General features: G+C 51.1%; 1 protein-coding gene across 1 annotated transcript in view; it reads left to right on the top strand.

Moving 5' to 3' along the window:
• The first annotated feature begins 2,501 nt into the window (after positions 1-2,501).
• CAPN2 (calpain 2) overlaps positions 2,502-17,805 on the top strand; it is a 56,168-nt gene continuing 40,864 nt past the window's right edge. Inside the window, exons 1-2 of the mRNA XM_020879505.2 lie at positions 2,502-3,029; positions 8,183-8,252. Of these exons, the coding sequence (XP_020735164.1) occupies positions 2,793-3,029; positions 8,183-8,252 (307 nt within the window). The 5' untranslated portion in view covers positions 2,502-2,792. The remainder of the gene's footprint in view (positions 3,030-8,182; positions 8,253-17,805) is intronic.

Below are 17,805 nucleotides of genomic sequence, written 5' to 3'. Positions count from 1 at the left end.
ATGAAAAGCTGGAATCAGATAACCTGAGTAAAGGTGCTCAAAACCAGACTTTCTCAGCCTCAGGGATTACTGACATTTTGGATGCTAACTAAAAATTGTCACTTGCCATCTAGTTTCCACTAGCCACTACGGTCACTGACCTTCAACACACTCTGAAAGAAGTTCAGGGTAGGGATTAGAAATGAGGCACTCAGTGCTCTGGGAAAAGCTGGCAGAACAGACCTCGAGATAGATATTTTCAGAAGGTTTTATGAGCCAAACCTCATGCATCTTCTCACATCTGCTGCTGCTAAGTCACTTCAGTCGGACAAAAGTCATTAACAGAGACATCTGCTCCTGGTGACTAACAGAAACCTTCTGCCAAAATGTGGGCTTGACTGCACGCATCCCCTGTCACCAAAATCACATATATATACTGACTGGGCTGGATGAATCACAAGCTGGGGTCAAGATTACCAAGAGAAACACAAACAACCTCAGATACGCAGATGATACCACTCTAAGGGCAGAAAGCTAAGAGGAACTAAAGGGCCTCTTGATGAGGGTGGAAGAGGAGAGTGAAAACGCTGGCTTAAAACTCAACATTTGAAAAAATAAGATCATGGCATCTGGTCCCATCACTTCACAGCAAATAGATGGGGAAACAATGGAAACAGTGAGAGACTTATTTTCTTGGACTCCAAAATCACTATCTATGGTGACTGCAGCCATGAAACTAAAAGATGCTTTTTCCTTGGAAGGAAAGCTATGACAAAAGCAGAGCCATCATTTTGCCAACAAAGGTCTGTATAGTCAAAGCTATGATTTCTTCCATTAGTCATGTATGTATGTGAGAGTTGGACCATAAAGAAAGCTGAGCACCGAAGAACTGAGGCTTTCAAACTGAGATGTTGGAGAAGACTCTTGAGAGTCCCTTGGACTGCAAGGAGATCAAGCCAGTCAATCCTGAAAGAAATCAATTCTGAATATTCATTGGAAGAGCTGATGCTGAAGCTGAAGCTCCAATACTTTGGCCACCTGATGCAAAGAGCTGACTCATTGGAAAAGACCCTGATGCCTGGAAAGATTGAGGGCAGGAGAAGGGGGTGACAGAGGATGAGATGGTTAGATAGCATCACCGACTCAATGGACATGAGTTTGAGCAAACTCCGGGAGATGGTGAAGCTTGGTGTGCTGCAGTACACGGGGTCACAAAGAGTCAGACAGGATTTAGGGACTGAACAACAAAGAGACAATGGGACACAGAGGTATCTGATCTCTAGGCCCCGCAGGTCACCACCACACGGAGCCTATAATCTCTGCAGATATCTCTGGTGATTGCTCTGTTCTGGAAACAGGTCCTTTATCTAAATTCTTCAGGCAGTTACCGGGAAGGTCAGTTTCTTCCTGAGTCTTCTGGGCCTCCATTGTTTTCAGCTCAAAATAATCCACATGCCAAATAAGACATTTTGAGGTGGCAAATTTTGCTCCCTTAAATAAGAAATAATTTTTTAGTGTAAGTATGCCACCACTCACTATTTGGAACATATGTATAGTGAAAAGTCTTTATTGTTTACCTGAAATTCAAATTTAGCTGGGTGTTTTACTGAATGAAAGCTTGTGTGCCTGATGCCCAGTGAAGCCAAACAAATCAAAACAGTTTGGAGCAGAGGACGGTTTATTGCAGGGTCATGCAAGGAGACGGGGGTGTCTCATTGTTAAAAAGCTCTTAACTCCCTGAAGGAATTCAGCAAAGCACCTTTAAAGGCAAGCTGAGGGAGGGGCATGGTTAGTTGTTGCAAACTTCTTGGTGTTGGAATCCTTTCTAAGCTGTCCACATAGGTCAGGTCAAGATGTTCCCATAAACCTTCAATGAAACAAATGTTATTCTCTGTTCCCCAACTTTTTATCTCTATATGAATGGACTCTTTTAGGTCAGAGCCCTGAGACTGGGCTCCCCTATATATTTCAGGCTACAGGCAACATTTTTTTTTTTTTTTTTTTTTTTAGCGAAAGGTGCAGAACCAGCATGAGTAAGCACAGGCAACACAACAGATCTAATATGGAATCAGATTTGTTCTTCGCTATTACAGGTGGATGTGTTTTTATTTGCCAAATCTGGCCCTGCTATCTGTGGCCATACAGCTAACCAGTAGCAGTGTGCAGCCTTCTGATTGTAACAAGCCTCTGGTAACGGAATCCTCGTTCCGCCTCAAACTAGTTGAGCAACACTGGGTGATGTCATCTAACCTCTCTGTTGCTCACTTTTCCCATCCGTCAAATGGGGTATATAGCAGAGGAGCCACCTTCTTAACAAAGCTGATTTCGTCTCCGCCAGCTCTCTCCCCTTCTGACTCACAGGGTGTTTCCTGGAGAGTCAGGATAGCCCCAGCCTTGGGTTTCCGCCAGCCTTCTTCTCCAGCAAGCGGGAAGCCGGCTAAACTGAGGCTGGGTTTGAGTCCCCGCTTTTCCACCGGGATTCTCTGGGTGCTCGCAGCCGGCCGGCTCGGCCATCCCGGGCGCCGTCCGCAGATGGCAGCACCAGCTCCGCGGGCCACCGCCGTCCGGCTGGCGCTGTGCAGGCCGCGGACCGCCAAGGTCCCGGGCGGGGCGCCGAGCAGGCCGGGAGCAGCCAGGCCACGCCCGCCGGGCGGAGGGCGCTGCCTGATCCGGTGAATCATCGCCGGCGGCGGCCGCTCACAGTCCCGCTGCAGCGCACCGGGCCCTGGCCGTGCAGCTGCCGAGCGCCGCTCATCGCCGCAGCCGAGACCCTCGCTTGCTCGCCCGGCGGCAGCGCGGGCACCGGGCCAACCATGGCGGGCATCGCGGCCAAGCTGGCGAAGGACCGGGAGGCGGCCGAGGGGCTGGGCTCGCACGAGAGGGCGGTCAAGTACCTCAACCAGGACTACGAGGCGCTGCGGGACGAGTGCCTGGAGGCCGGGGCGCTGTTCCAGGACCCCTCCTTCCCGGCCCTGCCGTCCTCCCTGGGCTTCAAGGATTTGGGACCCTACTCCAGCAAGACCCGGGGCATCGAGTGGAAGCGGCCCACGGTAGGGAGGGCGCCCGGGGCGGGATGCGGGGCGGGCCGGCCTCCGAGCGGGGGAGAACCCAGCCCCGAGCTCGGGGAGCTGCGGGAGCGCTGAGAGCAGAGCCCCGCGGCCCGGAGCCCGATCCCGGGCTCCGCTGGCGCGGGGTCGCCCGCGTCCCATCCGCCACCCGCGGGGCCCTTAGGACGCGCCGAGGTGCACACTGCCCACAGATCCCACTAGCAGGTCCGCCGGCAAAAACACAAAAACTCGGGTGACGTAAGGGGACCTGGAGGAAACTTCTTGGACTCTGGCGAGCGGGGACGAGAGAGAGTCTCGGAGAAGGGAGGCCGGGGGTGGGGGTGGGCGGGAGCCCGGGGCGTGGGTGTTACGGTATTTCACCGGGCAAGTCGGACTCTAACTCTCTGCTTCAGGGAGAAAGTCCACGCATGGCCTGGACGTTTGTGACTAGGGATTGTCTCTTGCACTGATGGTTAGATTTATCCACTCAGTTTCCTGTTTATTTTTCCAGATGGGAACTGGCAAGACAGCTCCCTGTAATATTTACCCTGGTGATTATCAAAAAGACAGGGGAGATGCGGCCAGGAGCCGGTTCCTGCTCCTCACCCCGGAATCGCGGGGCCCCCACCGAGCTCCCTTTTCCCACTGTCCCTGGATCTCTGTCCTCCGTGCCTTGGCAGGCCTTGGGGGCAGTTGGCTCCCCTGATCAATTTATACATCCTGTGTACCTGGGATCCATCCTGGCCCCACCTCCTATGGGACAGACACCTGGCTGACCTTCCCCCACCACATCCCAAGAGGCCTCCTGGGAAATCCAGCCTCTAGATTCCTGTTAGGAAAATAAGCATTCCTGTCCTTCTTCCCCTCCTCTGAACCCCCATCCCCACCCCCATCAGCTGATCACCTTCCGTTACCCCAAACCCAGCCCGCAGGCAGCAAGTGCAGTAAGAGGTACCTAGAGCACTTGAGTTCAATTCTTGCTAACTTGAGTAAGTAAGCTGTTTAACCTCTGTGCCTCCATTTCTTTATCTAAAAGAAGAGGTGATACCGTAATAGTTTCCTGTCTCCACTGACTCACCAAGCCCAGCACCTTTTAGTTTCTCAAGGGCACCCTGCTCTTTCCTGCCTCACTGGCCAGGGATGCTCTTTCTTGGTTTTCTGGAATCTGGCTCACTCATTCTTTGGTACTTAGATGTCTCCTCCCCAAAGAGATTTTTGTCCTGACCATTCTTTGCAGCCCCCCTTCTCATCTTGTCATTCTTCATCATGAACTCTGCTAATTTCCTTCACAGCATTTCACCGTTCGTACACATAATTACATATATTTGTTTGTCCTTCCTACTGAACTGCAGGGACCATGGGTGTGTTGTTCACCAGTCAATCCCTGGTGCATTCAGAGTATGCATTCATTTGTTCATTCATTCATTTAACTGTATTTGTTAGGTGCCTGTTAAATGTCAGGCACTGTCTTAAATGCTTGGGATATATCTGTGAACAAAAAGACTCTTTGTGGAATGAATGAATGCAAGATTGTAATGAGCCTCAAACAAAATTACAACTGTGAAAGTGATAACCTTTGTATAGTACTTGACAGTTTGTGAAGTGAATTTATTTACTTCTTTGCTTATTCTTTCATTCATTCAATAAGCTTATATTGAACACCTACTGTATGCCAGGCATAGTACATATTGGTTTTTACCTCTGAAGGCATTAGGGGCTAGACAGACGGGTCACCCAACAGTTGGAAATGCCTGTAGGATTTCCAGATGGGAAAATGGAAGTCTAAGCCCATTTTAGAGCCCCAGGTTAGGGCGGGACAGGGTATGAACTGAACAACCAACGGGGAGGGCAACAGATACAGACCCATTCAGCAGCTGAAGACACTGAGGCTTGAGAAGGTTAAATATTTGCTTATACAGGTGTCTGGGGCTGGAGCCAGGACTATCCGCCTGTGGGTGTTTAGAGTCCATAGCTCGCAGCCACCCTCTCTGCCTTCTCAAACACAGCTGTAGTTCAGGTCAAGCGAGACAAACAAAAATGTATCCACTGGATCTGGACAAAAGCAAGTCACTGGTGACTTTAACAGAGCAATTGCCATGGGGTAGAATGAGATGGTTAGGTAGCCTCACCAACTCAATGGACATGAACTTAAGTAAACTCTGGGAGATAGTGGAGGACAGAGAAGCCTGGTATGCTGTGGTCTATGGGGTCACAAAGAGTTGGACACAACTTAGTGACTGAACAACAACAACCAAATTGCAGTGCGTAGGAGCCAGATGGCTGTAGACCCCAAAGTAAGGAACCAGAAATGAAGCACATGCTCATGTAATTCCAGAAGCATTCTTGTGAAAGGAGAGGAGGGAAAGTGGCAGGGAGAGTGGGACCTGGGACTTGAGAGGTTGTTTTTTCAGATGAGAGCAATAGAATGTTTTATATGTCAAGTCCCAGGTTTCCCTGATGGCTCAGTGGTAAAGAATTTGCCTGCAATGCAGGATCCACAGGAGGTGCAGTTTCGATCCCAGTATGGGGAAGATCCCCTGGTGTGGGGCATGGCAACCTATTCCAGTATTCTTGCCTGGAGAATCCCATGGACAGAAAAGCCTGGTGGGCTACAGTCCAAAGGGTCGCAAAGAGTCAGACATGACTGCGCAACTGAGCACCCGGACAATCATATGTCAAGTCCCAGAGAGAAAGGAACTAAAGAGAAAAGGAGGCCCCAAGGAAGTGAGAGTAGGGAGTTAAAGGAGGGAGGGGAGCAGGCCAGCCCTGGAGCCAAAGGGCTGCCCTTCCTCAGAGGGGGTTTCCCAACACCGGCCACAGAGGGCTCCGCAGATGGGAAGAGGACACGGCTAAGTCACTGTGGGCTGGTGCAGAGAAAAATGCTGTCACCATCAAGGATGGCACCAGTCAGGTTGGAGCGAGGGCAAACATGTCAGTCCCCACCTTGCCCTGACTGGTGCAGGTCTATGGCCTGTTAGGAACCAGGCCACACAGCAGAAGGAGAGCAGCAGGTGAGCAACAAAGCTTATCAGTGTTTACAGCCGCTCCCCGTCACTCGCATTACCAGCTGCGCTCAGTCTCCTGTCTCATCAGCGGCGGCATAATAAATGTAACACGCTTGAATCATCCCCAGACCATTTCCCCACCCCTACCCCATCTGTGGGAAAACTTGTCTTCCATGAAACCAGTCCCTAGTGCCAAAAAGATTGGGGACCACTGATCTAAGGCCTCTGAGAGCTTTATGACTTGTTTACACTCAGCTAGTTGAATTCAGCCTGAAATCTGCATCTCCTGCCTCCAAGTTCAGTGATTATGATACTCCTTCAATAGCTATAGTAGTTGGTAACTTATATAGTGCTTACCAAGGCACACGTACATAGTCATCTCCTTTAACCTTCAGATGTCGTAGGTACACTTGTCATCACTATCCCCATTATACAGATGAGGAAACTGAGTCTTAAAGAGGTGAAGTAACTTGCCAGGGTCATAGAACCCAGTGTATAAGAAGTGGCAGAGCCAGGAGTCACACTCCAGCTAACTCCAAAGCCCAGGCTCTCAACCCCTTTCCTGTGACTGTGATGTTCCGTATTTAATTCGTGCCCTTCATGCTGTGTACAAGTTTCAATTTCCTGAAACATCTCTAAGAGCCACTCTAAACTTTGCCTTCTTTGGAGAGGCTGCCAAAGGTGTGAAAAATTTCTCAAAAATAATGGAAAAACCCTTCTGGGGTAAGTGCCTGGAGCACCGAGGCTTATCAGTATGATTTCTAGGCTCCCAGCACCAAGCTCCGTGTATTCCATCAGCAGGATAAGTGCTTGGCTGGCAGGCCTCAGGCAAAGCTGCCTTCCTCTGCCTCAGCAGAAAAGCATTCTCACTGTGCCTGTCTTCCCCCAGACAGAGCCACCAGAACAGGGAAGGGACAATGCAGGGCATGAGAGGAGTGTGCTCTGCTGTGGATTCCAGAAGGGTCTACAGTCTAAGCCAGGATGGACAGGGGCTAGATCCTGGCCTCACCCAGAAAACGATTCTGCTTGACAGAGAGGGGGCCCCGCCAGGCGCTCTGGGGTGGAGCTCCTGCAAATCAAAGGGTCCTGGCCAAGGGAAGCCCAGATTTTTGCTCTGTGCTTCCTCTGTGGTTTTGGGTGGGGCTCTTCAGAATCAAGAAGCATGCTCAGAGAGAGCAGCAGAGGGGCCAGCCATGTTCAAGGCTGGCTTCCAGTCGGCGACCTGTGGGACACCCTTTTGGCTTGTTAGTAATCATTTAGAGGCAGTGCAGGAGGGGAGGGAGTGTACGGTTTATAGCAGTCAAATCCCATTGCTGTCTACAGCCATGAGCGATACATCTTGGGATACGTGGCTTCATTAGCCTGTTTCCTCACCTATAAAATAGGGTTGTTGCCCATTTTATATGGGCAACATTTTATATGTTTATATGCCTATTTTATATGTTCCTGAGATAAAGCACCACACACAGTATTGACATACAGCAGGCTCACAGTATGTGGACCCCCTGCCCCGAGTATCATGGCCTGTGGGCAAATCCAGAAAGCTAGATACCTTCCCCTACCCTCAAGAAGCATAAGTGTTAGGAAGACACAGTGGTACCCAGCACCATGCACGGCGCACATCTAGCTGCTGAATTGCAGAGTATAAATACTCTGGGATTCAGGATGGAAAGGATGGGTGAGGGCCAGATTGTGAAGGAGGGTTTCATGGAGGTGGTGGCAGTGGGTCTTGAGATATGATAAGATGTGGAAAAGGAGGGATCTGGGTGGGAGAGGAGAAATCCCGTGCAGGAACATAGGAGAGGGGCGGGCGTGGTGGGCAGGGCAACTCCAGAGTGTGGACGTCTCCAGGCTCCCAGAGGAGGCTGGACTTGGCACTGCCCTGGCACTAGGAAGTAGCATGATGAAGTAGGCTCCAGGCAGTGTGGGGCGTTGGGATCTAGTGGAGCAGTAGGGTCCCCTACCACCTATGAGGACCCACAGAGCAGGAGTCAGAGAAGGACCCCAAGGCAGTCTAACTAACTGCCAGGTGTTCCCTAGTGGAGAGGGGAGAGACAGAGGGATCCGATGCATCTGTTGGAAACTGAGGTGTCCTAACTACAAAAGCATATGGCAGATACATTGACAATACTCTGTGGGTCTCATTTTCAGGAGATTTGCGATGATCCCCAATTTATTACTGGAGGAGCCACTCGCACAGACATCTGCCAAGGAGCCCTAGGTAAGTGATGGCATCTCAGCAGGCCACGGGGGCCTGTCTACACAGCTGTGGGTGGAAAGAGGGATGAGTTAGGATTCTGCTCTCTTGCTAAACCCTTTGGCAATTTCCATTTCCAGAAGCTTCCTGGAATGTCTTGTCTCCTTAAGATCCTGTGCTGTGGTAGACAAACAGAGGTGCAGTGAGGCCCCTTGTGTCCCGGGCACCAGGCTGGGCTATTTGTTGCTGTTGTCATTTTAAAGAGTTGAGATTATTATTATTATTATTATTATTTTACTATGTATTTATTTTTGTGCGGGGTCTCAGTTGCAGCGTATGGAATTTTCAATCTTTATTGCAGCATGTGGGATCTTTAGTTGTGGCACATGGGTTCTAGTTCCTTGACCAGGGATCAAACCCGGGTCCCTGCCCTGCACTGGGAATGAGAAGTCTTAGCCTCTGGAACACCAGGGAAGTTGCAAAGATGCTCCCACTGGGGGACAGAGGAGCTTCTGGATCTCAGCCACCCTTAGCGTCTGCATCTCCCAGAGCCAGTGTTACTAATGGCCCGCGGAGCAGTCAGGCTCCGGGCCGAGGACCAGTTAGGAGGACTCCCCCGGGTCAGCAGCAGCTCTGAAACATCAGCTCTCTGTGGTTCAGGGATGGGATGGTGACTCATTGCAGAGGAAGTGGAAACCCTAGTAGCCACTGCTGGGAGGAAGTTAACGTACCAGGGTGTTCTCGGTGTTTGCAGGACGCGCTCACCATGGCATCATAACAGTGGACGTGGTGCTGTTGTTGCAGAGGCAGCTGTAAGGTTCACTTAAGTACTTTTAACTGGAGCAGCTGAGTTGTGAGGCTCACTGAAGCCGGACTCTGATTTCTGAATACAGTGCCTGCTGGGACTGGAACCTACAGTCTGCTTTGGCATGAAAGCACCTGAGTCTTATTTTTTATTGATTTTATTAAAGGATAGTTGATTCACAATGTTGTGCTAACTTCTACTGTACAGCCGTGACTCGGTTATGCATATACATGTTCTTTTTCACACTCCTTTCCATTATGGTTTATCACAGGATCTCGAATACAGTTATCTGTGCTCTACAGCAGGACCTGGTTGGTTATTGCCCGCAGGGTTTCTTTGAAGAAGTCTTAACAAAGGGGCCTGGGACTGCTGTTTAAGATTCTCATAGAATCCATGCTTATTATGTTTTACTCATAGTAGGTATGAGCCTATGATTGCTGGAGCAGCTTATTTGCTGCGACAAACCAAAACCTTATTTGAGCCATCAGCATCAACTTGTTTTCCAGACTAGTCCATCAGTAACAGAGTTAATCATCTTTGAATTGTGCCTTCTTTCCTGGCCCACCCAGCAGAGGTTCTATTCTAGGAGTGACTTGCTTAAGGTAATCCCATAGCTGAAGCGAGGGCTTGGAATGCAAATGCAGACAGTCTGTGTGTTTAACCCCTGAACTAGACTCCCTAGAAGGGGCATGGAAAGTTTTCAACTTCTGAGGGATGTCAGAGCAGCTCTGTGAATCATTAAGATGATTAAGACGGGTATGCTGGGAGCCCCTTGGGAAATGGAGAGCATGACAGGGCTAGGCGTCCAAAGCCCACTATCTGAGCTCAGCATCTCTGTGCAAATTCCTGAGATGCCAGAGCACACTTTTACCTAAAGAATACCTACCTCCCATTTCCTGCTTTCTCTCCCTCACAAAAGGGGGCCTTAGGCACCTAAAGGTGGGCACTCCAGAAAAATCCATTAGTTAAAGAAAAGGAAAGTTAATTGAGCTAGAAGTTGATGGAGATTACGGCTAACTACAGGGGCTTTAGAAAAATCTGGAAACAGAAATGGCAATACCTGGGCTAGATTCCACACCTGGGCTAAACATCCACTTCAAAGCTTAATGGCCTCTTAAGGACCAAATTGCAAGATATAAGTCCTGTTGGAATACTGTCAGGCCATTTGGAGAGGAGACACAAAAAGTTTACATTCCTGGGGTAAAAATCCACATGATATGCACCAAATTAAATAAAAGCAAGTTTAAGTTAAAATCCCTTAAAAACTTCCCAGTAATTAGGTCTGTCTTTTTTTTTACACCACATTGGCCATTTTGTTCTCTTGGCCTTTTGTACTGGAGGATCCTGATTTGATTATGAACTGTGAAATGTGGTGAACTGAACTCTCACCCTGACTCTGGCATCTGGGCAGAGGGTGGGTGTGGAGCGGTAGCTGTCACCAGGTCCCCGCAGGTTCAGAAGCATCAGGAACAAAGGGCAGCAATGCCTGCCACACGACTAGAGACAGGAGTCGAGGCTCAGCTTATAGTTGGCTGACGGTGGGCAAGTCATCACTAGGAACCTCAGTCTCTTCTGAAAATGGAAGGTGGGGAGGGTCAGCAGGGTGATCTCAAAGATCCCCTACTATGGGGGATTCAACTGTTCTAGAGTCACTCCTCTTGCCTGACACGTGGAGATCTTGGGCTAGGCCACCAGATCTCTTATCTCAGACGAGAAGTGATAATAGCCCCTGTGACCCTGTGTATTCGTGCTAAATCGATTCTGTCATGTCCAGCTCTTTTCAATCCTATGGACTGTAGCCCTCCCGACTCCTCTGTCCTTGGGATTTCATAGGCAATAATACTGGACTGGGTTGCCATGCTCTCCTCCAGGGGATCTTCTGACCCAGGGATCGAACCGGTGTCTCTCACGTCTCCTGCATTGGCAGGCAGGTTCTTTACCACTAGCACCGCCTGGGAAGCCCCTGTGACTAAGAAACAGAGTGCAACTCATGGAGGATTTTCATCTCATTATCTCATGTAATAAACATTATTACATGTAATAATAATATTATTATATCATCCAAATAAATATTTTCACCCCACTATGCAGATAAGAAAACTAAAGCAGCAGGTGGGGAGTCCATGCAAGGCCACATAGCTAAAAATGGCCCGAGGAAAGAACTCGAATATGATTTTAAGTCTTTTCACACTCTCCTCACTCCCATCACGAGTTGCCACGAGGCTTTGTTGAGGGAATATGGAGGTAACATTCTCAAAGCGAAATGTATTTCCTTACCTGTACTTTTTACCTGGAGACTCACTCAGTTTGCTAGGGAACCTGGGCCAGGGCCGTCCTTGACTTGTACATCTCTCAGCAGGGCTCCCTTCACAGGGCTGCCAGGCAATAGTTAATCCACAGACTTCTACTGCCTTCCCAGAGGGTCAGCTCAAAGCCTCACCGGAGTAATCCTAACTGTTTGTAGGCTGCTCTGATGTGAGCTACCTGCGTTGCAGACCTTGGTTGTGCTAAGCACTGAGTTAGTGAAGAAAAATCTGCCTCTCTGGAGGAAGGGCTAGAGATCCAGGCTGAGCTTCAGCCAGGCCGCCCTGCAGCTAAATACAGCCTGGAGTTGTTGCTGGTAGCCTCTTGTGACAGATGATGTCCGTGGTGGCCCCCAGGGCTAGGAGACCCGAGAGCTGAGCTCCTTCTGCCTTTGATTTTCACTGGGCCAGTGCTGAGCTTTCACACTGCCCCTTTCACATAGCTCCCCACGATCCCCACTGCCCTCACAGCTCTCAGGGGAAGGTGGCTGCCCTGGCCAGGTGCCCCCAAAGGCCCTCAGCTTCTTGAGAGAGGGCTCCAGGCTGCCAGTGCTGAAACCGCACAGCCCACTGTCTTTGTAACCTGGCCCCCTAAAGTGGATCACCCGGCCTCTACCCTCACCCTACAGCTGAGGGTCACACAAGCCCCACAGCACCTGCTGGGAGGTGTCACGGGGTGTCTCCCCTCACAGCCGAGCTCAGCAGAGAGTGGGGAGCCCAGAGCCAGTGGGAAAAGCACCAGGAAGGAGGTTTCCAGTTTCGACTTCCTCACCTGCTTCCTAACCCACGTGACAATGAACAGGTTATCCAGGCACTCTGAGCCTCAGTTTCCTCTTCTAGAAAATGGGAATCATGATAATACTTCCTTCCCGGGGCCTTGGTGAAAAATGCAATTAATATAGGCAAACACACTTGACAAGTTTTAGAATCCTAAGCAAATTCAGCCTCTCCCTATTTTCCCATTTTTAAAGGTTGTAAATAATAATAATCATTTTTAAGTGAATCCTATAATTTTTAAAAGCCACTTTAATAAGCACCTTTTAAAAATTTTAATAGCCTTTATTTGTTGGAACAGTTTTAGATTTACAGAAAAATTGAGATGATGAGTACGGAGAATTCCATACACACCACTCCCAGTTTCCCCGACTGTTAACTTCTTACATTATTAGTGTGGGACATTTGCTACAATTAATGAACCAATACTGATACATTATCATTAACCAAAGTCCATTCTTTACCTTCCTGAGTTTTCCTCCAGTCATTTTTCTGTCCCGGGATCCCATCTAGGACACCACATTGCATCTCGTTGTCACGGCTTCTGAGGCTCCTCTTGGCTGTGACAGTTTCTCAGACAGCTTTTGATGAGCTTGCCACTATTCAGGAGTCCTGCTCCAGGATTTTGTAGGATACATTTTTTAAAGATAGTGCTTATAGTTGTTTTTTTTTTTAATTCAAAAATGAGTGTTGGCTGGTTTGATGGAGAAAATAAATATGTTTCTCCTCTTTCTTAAAACAATGGCTTCGCCACCAGCCCAGCACTGCCCTCACTGCCCCACTCCCCACCCCAGGCCTCCTGGGGCAGATGTGTGCAGTCCATGAGTCATCGTTTCCGCTCCCGGCCCTTCTGGTTATAAATGCTCTTTCACAGCTCGTCTCCCTTGTGGCTGCTGTCTGTGCTCCCAGCTCCCTTTCCAGCTGCACCTGAGACAGGTCCGTACAGGGCAGGGATGAATTGCCCAGAGGCCCTGTCCTGCCCTGGCCGACCCAAGCGTGGCAGTCACACAGTGGGGTTCCTGCCCGTCGGATGCCCAAGGTTGAGCACATCTTTCCTTGGCTGCCCCGACCTCATCTGCCCAGAGGCAGAAGGAATTGTCCCCCAAGAATTCTTCTCCACCCCACTGTCGCGTACAGAGTCCTCTGCAATCTCAGGGAACTCCCGAGGAGTTAACCGGGTTCTTCTGCTCCCCTTGGGCCTGTGGGTCACAGTGTGACTTTTCGCTTATTCTGATGCTTGCTGAATCGGGAGCCAGGCCACATCCCCTTGTGGTCTCTGGCCTTTTTCTAAGATGAGGGGATTGGATCTCAGTTCCCTGAGGTCTCACTACTTCTGACATTCTGTGACTTCCCCTGGCAGCCGCACATCTCCCCCGCACCGGGCTTCAGTTCATGTTTGTTGAGCAATAACATCTCCACTCCAAGGTCTGAGACCCCTGCTCAGATCATCGCTCCCCCATGGCATCAGTCACAGCGAGGCCCCCATCCAGGGGATTTCAGAAATGAAGGGCCACGTGTTCTGTGAGGTCTAGTGGGACCCTAGGCAGCTACAGTACAGGCACAGGAGCCCCAGGAGGAGGGTGGTCTGCTGGCTGGCCCAACATTGGATGGCCGGTGTGCAGTGGGGCAGACTCTAAGCCAGCACAGTCCACCACAACTTTCAGAAGTGATGGGAATGTTCTGCACTGTCCATACGGTAGCCACAAGCTATATGGGGAACACTGGAAGTGTGACTAATCCAACCACGGAACTGAATTTTTTATCTTATTCAGTTTGAATGGAAAAAGCCATGTGTGCACTATGGCTACTGCTGTTGGGATCCAGCCCCCCATCCTTGACTTTTCAGGGTGGGATGATCCTCACAGGCCTTTTATGTCTCCACACAGAGCCAAGCAAGGCACATATATCAGTGAAGTGAAAGTATTAGTCTCTCAGTCATGCCTGACTCTTTGCGACCCCATGGACTTTAGCCTGCAGGCTACTCTGTCAATGGGATCCTCCAGGCAACAATACTGGAGTGGGTAACCAGTCCTTTCTCCAGGGGATCTTCCCAACCCAGGGGTCGAATCTGGGTCTCCTGCATTGCAGGCAGATCCTTTACTGCCTGAGCTACCAGGGAAGCCCCATACATCAATAAACATCTGTAAACAGCAGGGTCCAGAGTGAGGACTTGAGTGTCCATCAGTTAGAAGTTGCCTTCTTGGTTCTGTCACTTCCTGGCTCTGTTACATGAGGCAAATCACCATCCTCATCAAGCCTCAGTTTTCTCATCCATAAAATGGGGTGATAATAGTATCTACATCATAAGGCTATGGAGATGGAATTAAATAATGCATGGAAAGCTCTACTTGCCAGAGGCTGACACTTAGTAAAGGTTTAATAGCTGCAAATTGCACATTACCTTTGGGGAGAGTGAGGCTTGAGGGGAGGAGGTACCTGGAGCTGGGAGATGGAGCACGGAGCACTGTTTGAATACTGCATGGGGTCGGCTCCAGCACTTGGCTTTGACAAACACTAAAGCTGCCAGAGGAGGTGACGGAGGAGCTGGTGTTGGGAGGAAAGTTCAGGAAACTCAGTGAGGTCTCCTGCCCCAGCTTTCAGGGCTTGTGTGACGGCCGTTTCTCTCTGATGTTTCCGGGAGAAACCGGGAGGCTCTTCATTCCCCCTTGCCTGGCCCTCTCCTCTCCCAGCACCCACTTTTTCTGCAGTGCCCCTGCTGTTTTCAGCCTTGAGCTTCCACTTACCCACCTGGGAAATGGGAACAAGGTGGCATTTGCATCTTTCCTTTTCCATGAAGTGCAGAACCTTAAGGGTGTGTGACTGGTGGTTTCTCTCTCCCTGGGCATCAGGACCAGAGTGAGGAAACCTCTCACATTCATTCTTTTGTTTTTTTTTGAACAATTTTTAGTTACTTGTGGCTGTGCTGGGTCTTCTTGCTGCACAGGCTTTTCTCTAATTGTGGCGAGTGGGGGCTACTCTCTAGTTGCCGTGCATGGGCTTCTCATTGCAGTGGCTTCTCTTGTTGCAGAACACGGGCTGTAGGGTGCAAGGGCTTCAGTAGCTGCAGCTCCCAGGCTTTAGAGTGCAGGCTCAGTAGTTGTGGCTCATGGGCTCAGCTGCTCCGAGGCATGAGGGATCGTCCCAGACCAGGGATGGAACCCGTGCCTCCTGCATCGGCAGGCAGACTCCACCCCTGAGACACCAGGGAAGCCCCTCCTGTGCACATTCTTACCACAGGCCCTGATGTGATCTCTCCCCTGCATTTTCTGCCCCAGCCACAGTGAGACTTGTCCTTCAGTTCCACGTTGTGAAGGCCTTCAGGAAGTCAGGAAAGTAGACACGCGCTGGCTGGATCCTCCCGGAGGTGAGGAAGGAGCTCTGAAGAGTAGGAATCTAGAATGAGGGTTGGCCCCACCTCCTCTCCTCTGGGGGCCTGGGGCACAGAGGGGTTGAGGAGGACTTTGAGGATGTGGCTGTGGCTGGCAGGAAGGCAAGAGGGAGCTGGCAGGTAACGCTGCTATCAGGGGGTCACCATGGGGGCCACTCTCACAGGGAGCTGGGGAGCAGAGATGATATGGACAACAGGCTGTGTCCTCTTGGCACACGGAGCCGGGCCTCCTGGTCATACATGCCAGCTGGGAATGCGACAGTGTGCCCCGGAGGTCTTGGCACTCCCGTCCCCCTCCATCCTCCCTTCTCCTTCTCCCTTTCAGAACTCTCCGCAAGAGCATCAGGTGGAGGGAGGGAGGGAGCACACCTGGTTTGGATCATCTGTTCTTCCTCCAGCTCTGCGTGTGGCTCATGGAAGGAGGCTGAAGCCCCGTGTTACAGCCAGGGTTGGGATGTGAGCACCATGAAGCACCCCACCCCCACCCCACCCCACCCCACCCCCGCCGCCCCTGACAGCGCTGATACAATGCAACGTGATTGTAAGGAGAAATCATTCTGGTTGGGGGCAGCCTTTTCTGGGCTGCTCCAGGCAAGGAGCAGTCACAGAAGGGATGGCCCCGTGGGACTCATCTCTCCCACCCAGGCCCTGGCAAAGTGTACGCTTCCTCGGGGAACACCCCCTCCCCACCAGCGTCCCAAGTTGGGGCAGTATTGGCTCCTCAGGACTTCCTTCCCCTCCATTCCGAAGCTGAGACTCACCAGGCTGCCTCGGCCAAGAGAGATTCATCCCGTCAGCAGGGTTATCAGTCCTGCTAGGGATTGTTAGATACCAGTGTCTCGTTGTTTCATCACTAAATTGTGTCCGATTCTTTTGTGACCCCATAGACTGTAGCCCACCAGGCTCCTCTGTCCATGGGATTTCCCAGACAAGAATACTGGAGTGGGTTGCCATTTCCTTCTGCAGGATATCTTCCTGACCCAGGGATCGAACCTGCATTTCTTGCATTGGCAGGTGGATTCTTTACCACTGAGCCACCTGGGAAGCCCATACCAGTGTCTCAATCTCAGGAAGGGTCATGTATCTACCCGTCACCCTGGAAAGCAAAGGAACCAAGTACTAAGGGATGAAACGCAAGGCGAGCAGGACTCCAGAGAGAGCAGGGTTTCCTGGCCCCAGCATAGCGGACAGTTGGGACTGGGTCATTCCCGTCCCCGGGGGCTGTCCTGAGTGCTGCAGGCTGCATGGCACGCTCCCAGCCTCTGCCTGAAAGATGCACTGGCACCCTTCTCCCAAAGCATGGCAACCAAAAATGTCCCCAGACAGTGCCAAATGGTCCTTGGGGGTAGAGGGAGCAAAAATGTCCCTGGGGGGGACCAGTGATAGACCTGGGAAGAGGAGACTAGGGACATATTAAGTACCATGGGGCAGACGGGGGTGGTCACTGGGCACCCAGGGTGCGATGCCTGTGCTGGGAGCTGGTGAAGACTCCACACAGTGCCAGCCACAGGGGCAGGCGTCACCCTAAGAAAGGAAGTGACATGGAGCTGCAGTCAGGGCGGCATTGCTGGGATGTTTGACCCCGTGGGAGAAAAGCTCCAGCCCTCACTGGGCAGCTGCAGCAGCAGAGGAAACTGGCCCTCCCACATGTCGGGGACACGCCCCCCGGCAGGGCCATCTATCATGCCCGCTTTCTGGACCAGGCGTGTGCAGTGCGTCTCGGGTACTGGGGTGCCCCGGGGACCTCAGAGTGACTGGGTGTCAGCATCCTCACACTGACATCTCTCCATGTGGACTCCTCTCTGTTAGTTGGCAGGTGCATCTCACTGCCCCTGGCCAGGCACAGATTTCAGGAAGGTCCTGGTCTCCTTACGCCTGTATCTATTGTTTAGCAACCTGCCCCCCACCATCAAAGGCTTGAAACAACGGCAATCATTTTCTCATTCTCTCTTGTGGTTCTGAAGGATGACTGGACTCAGCTGGGGACTCTCTCAGGGTCTCCCATGGGGTTGCGGTCAGGTGGGGATGGGGCTGCGGGGCACCTGAAGATCGCTCAGCCACAGGTTGGTGTCTAGGCTGGAGGCTGGTCAGCTGAAGCTCCGGGGTCTCTCTGCCTCCTGTGTGGTGTCTTCCACGGGGGCTTTAAGGGAGCTCACCCTCTTACACAAAAGTTGTAGAGAGCCCTAGAAGTCAGGAAGCATCCCTTCTGCCATGCCTGTTCATCGGGACAGACAGAGGCCCACCAGGTTCAAGGGGAGAATGCAGATTCCACCCCCTGGTGGGGATGGGCAAGGTTCCAGAAGAACA

This window comes from Odocoileus virginianus, chromosome 11 (genome assembly GCF_023699985.2).
Source record: "Odocoileus virginianus isolate 20LAN1187 ecotype Illinois chromosome 11, Ovbor_1.2, whole genome shotgun sequence".
In the NCBI taxonomy this organism is placed as follows: domain Eukaryota; kingdom Metazoa; phylum Chordata; class Mammalia; order Artiodactyla; family Cervidae; genus Odocoileus; species Odocoileus virginianus.
Note: the sequence above shows the minus strand (reverse complement) of the source record. Positions and strands in the feature narration are given on the sequence as shown.